This window comes from Pecten maximus, chromosome 9 (genome assembly GCF_902652985.1).
Source record: "Pecten maximus chromosome 9, xPecMax1.1, whole genome shotgun sequence".
Classification (NCBI taxonomy): domain Eukaryota; kingdom Metazoa; phylum Mollusca; class Bivalvia; order Pectinida; family Pectinidae; genus Pecten; species Pecten maximus.
Genome location: NC_047023.1, coordinates 1,618 through 10,294, shown reverse-complemented (window position 1 = coordinate 10,294; position 8,677 = coordinate 1,618). Strand labels below are relative to the sequence as shown.

At 39.2% G+C, this 8,677-nt stretch overlaps 1 protein-coding gene across 1 annotated transcript; it reads right to left on the bottom strand.

The window, feature by feature from the left end:
* Positions 1-32: 32 nt before the first annotated feature.
* Positions 33-8,337, bottom strand: LOC117335049. Its single transcript, XM_033894965.1, has 3 exons — positions 7,982-8,337; positions 4,882-5,183; positions 33-4,359 (listed from the first exon to the last, which is right to left on the bottom strand). The coding sequence occupies exon 3, from the start codon at positions 3,115-3,117 to the stop codon at positions 1,891-1,893; it is 1,227 nt and encodes a 408-aa protein (XP_033750856.1). The 5' UTR covers positions 3,118-4,359; positions 4,882-5,183; positions 7,982-8,337; the 3' UTR covers positions 33-1,890.
* Between the last annotated feature and the right edge of the window lie 340 nt (positions 8,338-8,677).

Sequence of the window (8,677 nt, the reverse complement as noted above, 5' to 3'; positions counted from 1 at the left end):
CAGGCCACCGCCACCCTACTTAATAAGGGGGGGGGGGGGGGGGGGTGGACGCGGCATCACAAAGCTTTATACTACAGCTCGCGACCACACAAAACAACGTTAAAACCAACCAGAAGTGAAACATTGCTTCATGTTCATCAGACGGAAATACAGTCTGCCCACTAAATGCGATATATTCTAACCCCCCTTGAATGCCATTCAAGAAAATGTTACTCCCAACCAAAGACAAATGGACCCCGTCTATGAACAAAGGCCTGTGTCTTAATTTTATACCGGGATGCTTGATATATCCCCCGCCCATCCCAAGGACTGTTTTAGCACAAACACCATTTAGCTTCTTCCGGGCTTTATCCATGGCCTCATTGTTGTTAGAATATCTATATACTAGGCGAGGTAATATCTGTGACCAGATAATTTTGGTGTTTGGGAACATAGTCTGGACACGTCTCAACACTCTAACAGCAACACGACACAAATCACCAATTGATAACATGCCAACATCATTACCACCACAGTGAATCAGCATAAATTTTGGACTATTGTCAGACACTTTACACAAAGTGACCAACTTTGATTCAAGCTTCGTTAAAGTAAGTCCACTATATCCCTGCCACCAAATGATCATGCCAAAGCGTTCCTCAAGTGTAAGTCCAGGTCCCCCTGGTCTTCTCAGTGATTCCAAATGGGCTTTCTTAATTAGTGATGACTCTACACACCACACTGAAAGCTTAAAAAAACTGGTGTAAGTACACAGTAATGCCATTTATGGGGGTGATGAGCCTCACACAAATTGTGAACGACATAATTTTGATTTGATCGAAATGATTTTCACAAAAATCAATAAAAACTTGATAATCCATGAACCTAGAACACTATATCTGCATTGATTCATCAATATGATTGAGGCTTTGGAACTCTTATGTACGTTTTAAAAACATTTGAACTCCATCTCCCTGCTGCTTGAATAACTGAATCAGTATACCCTGCAACTTTCAACGCGGAGGCCCTACCAACCCTAAAGCTATGGGATCGGTAACACCCTGACTCAACACCTAACAATTTTAATGACTTCTGTAACACTGCTGAAAATTGGTAACGAGTGAGTGGTGCGCCCCCAAAATGACACAATAGCGGGCCTTCCTGGACTGGCCTTACTACCAAACTAATGTTGTCCCTTTCCCCAGTTGATCAGTTTTGGAAAAGCGAAGAAAAATAGACATGCTTTTCCCATCACTTACTGTGATATCCTCCCGTTGTACAATTAGATGAGGTAGGCGCTCTTTTGCAACAGTTATCTCCCCTACCCGCAATAAACCAAAATATGCTATAACATAAGCAAGCTTGAAAAGTTTGACTTCATATGAATCTAAATAAATATTCGGAAGCACTCTGACTATGCGCAACAATAACTCTGAGGTAATAGGGAGACGAGTGTCTGCTCTATGTTTTAACCTCTTCATTCCCTCTAACATCTTTGACGCAAGGAAACATTGTGTAGTATCCTCCTGGCCCTTAATTTTGCAATGGTAAGCAACTGCAGACACATAGGCTCTTGCTGTAGCGGGAGACTTACCATTAAGTGGTAAGTAGGCAATAAAGTGTGTTATTTGTACTACACTAGATGGCCATATTATTTCTAAGCCATTTGCTTTCCGAAATGATTCAAAGCATTTCAACCCTTTATTGTATGTAGAGTGTGTATTACTAGCAAGACATGCCGTTAAAAGTCTGTGACATTCACTTTTGAGATCAACTGCAGAAATCCCTCTGGCAAGGCCTCTGGTGCTTCCTGAGCCCCGGGTTGCAGCTCCCTGAACTTGGTCCACTCTTTACGAGATATAACATTAGCTAACTCATTTGACAAACCATCAATATGCTGTGCTCTAAAATTTATGTTATATGCATAACTAGTTTCACAAAAACCCTGACCAAAAACATCAACCTGTGTGATTTTGATGACTGAGTGTTTAAAACTGAAACCAATGCAATGTTGTCCATCCTAAACCGAACATGTTTGTTCTGTAATGCTAGTCCCCATAACATCAATGACAATATCACTGATATAAATTCCAGAAATGTTTTGTCCCTAAGAACTGAAAGGCCTTCCCACTTAATGGGCCATGGAAAGAACACCCATTTCCCTGCAAAGAAAGCCCCGCACCCCAATTTAGCAGAGCCGGCACTGTCAGTATACAACTGTAATGTGTTACTATCTAACCAAGTTGACTCTTGAAAGTATGCCTGACCATCGAATGTCTCCAAAAACTCTAACCACATATCCATATCCTCCCGCATGCCTGAATGTACCCTAATGAAATGATGGGGCTGAGATACCTTTGCCAATTCATCATAAAATCTGCGTAAAAAAGCCGGCCCTGGTTTTAACGCTCTACAATAAAAACACAAACTACCCACCAATGACTCGAGTTCCTTCTTAGTAATTTTCTTACACTTTGAATACTTTAGGAGCAAACCATGGAGTTCCTCAGCTTTATGTTGTGGTATACGAACAACTCTGTTCACAGTAACTATCTGTAGACCAAGAAAAACTAACACAGTCACAGGACCCACTGTTTTCTCATGTGCTATTGGGATACCAAAGTCCTCACAAATCCCGGAAAAACAAAGCATCAATGCCTCACAATTGCCAGACTCTCTTTTACCAGCAAACAAAAAATCATCTAGATAATGATCTAATGAATTTATTCCTGATCTGTAAATCACCAACCAATGTAAAAAAGTGGAAAAGTTCTCAAAATACCTACATGAGATGGAGCAGCCCATTGGCAAACACTTATCGATAAAGTACTGATTGTCTACTTTTAAGCCAAGCAGATCAAAATCACCTGGAAAAACAGGAAGTAATCTAAATGCCGACTTTATATCCATCTTTGCCAGCAATGCTTCCTTACCAAGGGAACTTACCATCTCAATAACGTTATCAAAGGGTGAGTATTTAACAGATGAGAGGGCTTCAGGAATATAACTATTTACCCCTTTTCCCGCTGGGTAAGACAGATGAGTAATTAGCCTCCATTTCCCATCAGATTTGGGGACAACGCCCACTGGTGATAACCTAAGATTAGGAATTGGTCTTATTGTAAAGGGTCCTACCATCCTTCCTGCCTCTATCTCTTTGTTAACTTTCTCCCTTAACTCTACAGGGTGCTCATCTGCAGATTTTAGATTTTTACAGTCGTTGGCTGTCGAGGGCCTGTGTATTGTAATTTAAAACCTATCTCAAAGCCTTCAAGCAACTATCTGGCAATAGATGTGAGAGGATATTTTGATAAGCATAACCTCAGCTTGTGAACTTTAACAGGGGTTCTACCTAGGACCCATAAATCGTCCTCTTCCCCTTCCCCGAAATGGTTGTTGAAATCCCTGCCCCTTGGGCTTACCAGCTCCCTGTTGACCAAAACCTTGGTTGCCGCCCAACTGTGAATTAGCCTGGTAGGCATAGCCATGGGATGTCATACCTTGTAACATGTTACCCTGTGGAGTGTTACCCTGCTGGGTATAATTAACATATTGCTGACTGCCACCAGGACGAGTGTATGAAAAACGTGGGTGAGAAAATCTATGAGGGACGTTGTACTGCCCTGGACCCCATTGAAACGACAAACTATCATTGCATGACTGCCCCCACATTTTGTGCAAGAATGTACATACCGACAAGGAGACTTGAAACATGACCCCTTGAAATTGAAATAAAAAACATCTGTCATTTCTCGACTGGACATTGTGGACAACAGGAGTTTGACTATATGTACCCGACATGCAAAGTAACTACAGCTCCATATCAACACAAGCCCACGAGCTATCAGGGTCCTGAGCTTTCCTTAAACGAAATTGCTCATCTAATTTCTTCCACCCCCTGACCTAGCTGCCCCCAAACGGACTGTTGATATGTATTTTAATAAATCTGGATACTTGGCTCGGTGGGCCGACCCATAAATTGAAGCAAATATTAGCATAGCATTCGTCCAGGCCTCAATGGTTGAAATTTTCTCATTTCCTTTAACTTTGGTTATGAGCTCTCCCTTTGAATTTTTCATATTTTTTTGCTCCTGGTGCTCTGCAGGATTCTGTACGAGCAGTAACCCCAAATCGACATATTGCCCAGTTACAATTATTTTGTCTATTTGACTGAGACACATTGTCTCCCAAACTAGAATTAATGCTTGGCAAGGGCATTGGGGGTATACTATCCACCTCCTCAATTCTTGCTGTCCTTCTGTTCCGTCACTGCCACCAACTACCTCCTCATTGGGTCCCTCTGCATTGACTTGCTCAACATGCTTCCGTTTCTTTGAGGCCTTTGGCATCCTGCCTTTTGGACTGGATAAACTCTGTTCCCTTACAATGAAAAAAAAATTGCAATATATATATATATTTTTTTTTTATATATGAACTATTTTTTTCCAAGTCCAGGGCACAGCACCACACAGCAAAATTATCAATATAAATTGATATTAAAATTATCAAACACATGATAAAATTTAAAATGCCAAAACCAAAACATGTATATATGTATTGTTGTATTTATTTATGATACCCGACATTAAACTAAAGAATTAGAATCTAGTTTACTTTTTTTTTGTATTATTATTATTTCTATATGCATATGTATATGTATATGTATAATGTCTGTTACATCCTCAGTATGGTTTAACAATATAAACAAACTTGTAAGTGTTAGACTGGAGCATTGCCAGGTCGATCGTCCAATAACGCAACGACCAGGTTACCTTGCCCTACCCGATACAACCGTATATATACCGATCGGCTATTTTAACTTGATTATTCCAATAATGTTAACGGGCCATGTACCTACAACACGAACAGTGTCCGTACTTCATTTTTTTAATGCGCACGTACCTTGCACATAACTTCATATATGTAGTATGTTTTATTTCACTCCATATGTAATGAATATGTTGCTCGGTCGCCATAGTTGATGTAGTCGATGTCGCCGTTGCGTAGAAGGGTTTTCAGTTGGGTCAAACGGTTGTTTAATTGTCGGTATCTGCGTCTCTTGGGCATATGCAGTCCTCCGCCAGCAAAACTGAAAAATATATATCCTGGTTCTCCCAAAAACTTATGTAAACAATATAGGGAGAGTGTTGTTTTAACAGTTAGGTTAACTTCTACCTGTACAGGTAAATCAACGTTCCGGTTACCTGTACCACAGGTGCTTGCATAGAAAATATCACTTTTGATTTTTTTTTTTTATATGACAGCGGTATGTGTAATGTGTAAGAGGGAAGGTTGGCAACTACGCCACGAGCGAAACGGCACCCCATCTCACTTCAATCGACTAAAAAACACATTTATTCAAACTGACACGGCGCACACTATATGCGACCGTCATCAGAAAACATTCATCTTTAACCTACCGTGCCACTCAATACGAATTGTTACATCCAAAACACAATAATCCGTGAAAACATCGCCGAATTCCTCGCTCAGAACGCCATTTCTCAAACGGCTCCCTGAGCCTGTCCAGATTCTTCATTTACATACGGGGTTCAAAGGTCATGCGATTATATAAGCGACCGTCACCAGGTGAACTTTTTGGGGTCATCTCGGCATATTTTATTTTACAGGTGCATGCACAGGACGTCGTTTGCGATATCACGGACTAATAAGATAGCATGTTTTAATGCCATGCAGTGATGAGATCGTCCTTTCCTTTTCTTCAACTGCATCATTTCGGTAGTTGTTGAACTTCGTTTTCAATCAAAAAGATTGCATATAACGGTGCTCAATAACTTGTTCAAGACAGGGCCGGGACATTATACGTATACCATGAACAAGCAATATCAGTTGCAATTTTTCGAAGTTAAAATTTTGATGGGGTAATAGCTGATAGTTGTTTGATATTTTGATTTATTATTGTACTTGCCATCTATTTAGGGCTATGCCAATCTTCAATTTTTAAAAAATGGACCCCTACATGACTAGTTAAAAATGTATATACCACACACAATACCGATAAGAATAAGAGGTTGTTCTGGGTATTCTGGCGTTAGCCCTAAAATACTATAAAAGTCTGGCGTTGACACAAAATAACCACTACTTCCCCCTCAAGTATTCCCTTTTCTTTCTCATTTTAATTCAGTTTCATAATTCTGTAAGTACTTCAGCCAGCTTGATTATTATTAGAGTAGCGTTTGCTGCTTACACACTCAATTAATCAGGTAATTCATCAATAAGTTAAATTTTATATATGCGAGCGATGTAAAGTGGAATAAATGGATAATGAGTATTACAAAGAATACATTTTACAATGCGTTAAACTCTTTGACATTGTCACTGGCGGATTTAAAGCCCCCTCCCCCCTAAAGTTGTCAAAGTAAGGGTATCTTAAAAAACGAATTCCCGTATCAATCAGCGAAATAAAAATATAAAATCATTAAAAAACATATCTCATATACTTGTTTTTATAAAACACACCAGGTATGAATCTATCGTGAAATACACTAGAATGCAGGATTTTGCATTTACCTGCTATTTTTTTTCAGGGGGAGTACCCGCGGACAGCCCCCCCCCCCCCCCCCCCCCCCCCCCCCCCCCCGCCTCCTCCCTTTAATTTCGCACGCCCCCTATTTTAAAATCCTGTGTCCGCCCCTGATTGTAGACATTAAGGGGCAAACTGATATCGAGTGTATTAAAACCGAAATCAAGTAAGAAAGTAATACTGTTTCGAAAATTAGAATAAAAAGGGGTTCAAAACAAAATGACCGAAGGAACTCAATATTTCGATAATCATACAGTGATAGATGTACTCATAAAATTTTGATTGAACTCGAAGAACTTCTAGCAAACATTAAATCTAACATTGTGGGAAATGTAAATAAATTGATGATGCATCATAGATCACAACGTACAAATCGTTTGGCAGGTCTGAAGTATGATTTTCGTATTTGACGACGACACGATATTTGTAAAATGTGCAGAAATAAATGAACTGGTCTGAAGTAAGTAATGTTGGTACACATGTATACGTTCCAGTAACCTGATGACCGTCTTATTCGTGATTCACTTTTCTTTTTGTTCGTCCAGATTTCAGTAAACTGACAAAAGTTAATCAATAAATAAGCATTTTGTTCTACCTTTGTGACAATTATTTCATTATTTAGAAAACGATACGATAGTGACGTTCTGTGTGAATCAATTTATGCCCCCTCCCCCCTTTCCACTTATCGAAAATCTTATTCTCGAAAGATTGCAAAATTTGCTATAATCATTTAATCATTTCATTTTTCCGAAATTTTGTTCCGAAATTTTGGCCCCCAGACCCCTCGCCAAAAAAAATTCGGCTCCCGCCTATGGTGCACGCATTACCACATTACCACTAAATTACTGGACTCCCCCCCCCCCCCCCCCCCCCCCCCCCCCCCCCCTTTCCAATTCCTGGTTCCGCGCCTGCTGTATACTGTCATATACGGTGCATGGTAATCTAACGTTGATTATAAATCATCGTTCATCGACGAAACTCTTCAATTAGTCGTAAATTAGACGAAACTCTTCAGCGAGCCGAAACATTTTCCGGACAAAATGCATGCGGAGATGACCCCCAAAATTACACCTGACGACTGACGATCATATAATCGCATGACCTTTGAACCCCGTATGTAAATGAAGAATCTGGACAGGCTCAGGGAGCCGTTTGAGAAATGGCGTTCTGAGCGAGGAATTCGGCGATGTTTTCACGGATTATTGTGTTTTGGATGTAACAATTCGTATTGAGTGGCACGGTAGGTTAAAGATGAATGTTTTCTGATGACGGTCGCATATAGTGTGCGCCGTGTCAGTTTGAATAAATGTGTTTTTTAGTCGATTGAAGTGAGATGGGGTGCCGTTTCGCTCGTGGCGTAGTTGCCAACCTTCCCTCTTACACATTACACATACCGCTGTCATATAAAAAAAAAAAAAAAAAATCAAAAGTGATACTTTCTATGCAAGCACCTGTGACCTGTACCGGTAAATTAAGGTGTCTATTACTGAATGTATCAGTTGACAAATAAATAAAAATAATAGATTTATCCATATATTCACAGATGGTTTGAATTTAAAAATAAAACGTGGAATTTAATAAGAAATTAATAAATAAAAATGTATGTATATAATTTATGATAAATTTATAGAAGTGATTATAATTGACTTCTTTTAGATTTATCCATATACACTGTATTCACAGATGGTTTGAATTTAAACATAAATGTGCAATTTAATAAGATGATAAATTAGTTAAAGTTATTTATATTTCAACATATTTGATATAACTTACTTATTTTTATATGTATCCCCCATATTACAAATTATCAACTTCAGGAGAGGTGACGCTTCCAAAGAGATGTTGTCTGTATCATAGAGAATTTTCCGATATTTTGTCTTTGTTCCTTTATTCTATTCAATCTGTGTTTACCTGTACCTATATCTGTTTCAATGCATTGTATGGAACATAATTAATCTTGTCCCCAAGCTTATGTTTAATTCTTTGTGATGACCAACAATTAGGAATGACACTCGAACTCTCCACTGATCAATGTTATCTAAATACCTTCCCGAGGCGATTACACCATCTATTGTTATCTCAGTAAAAGTTCACTTGCATGTCCAGTTTTATTTACCTGTGATAACGCCTCTTCGTGTCAGTCATCTTAATTAT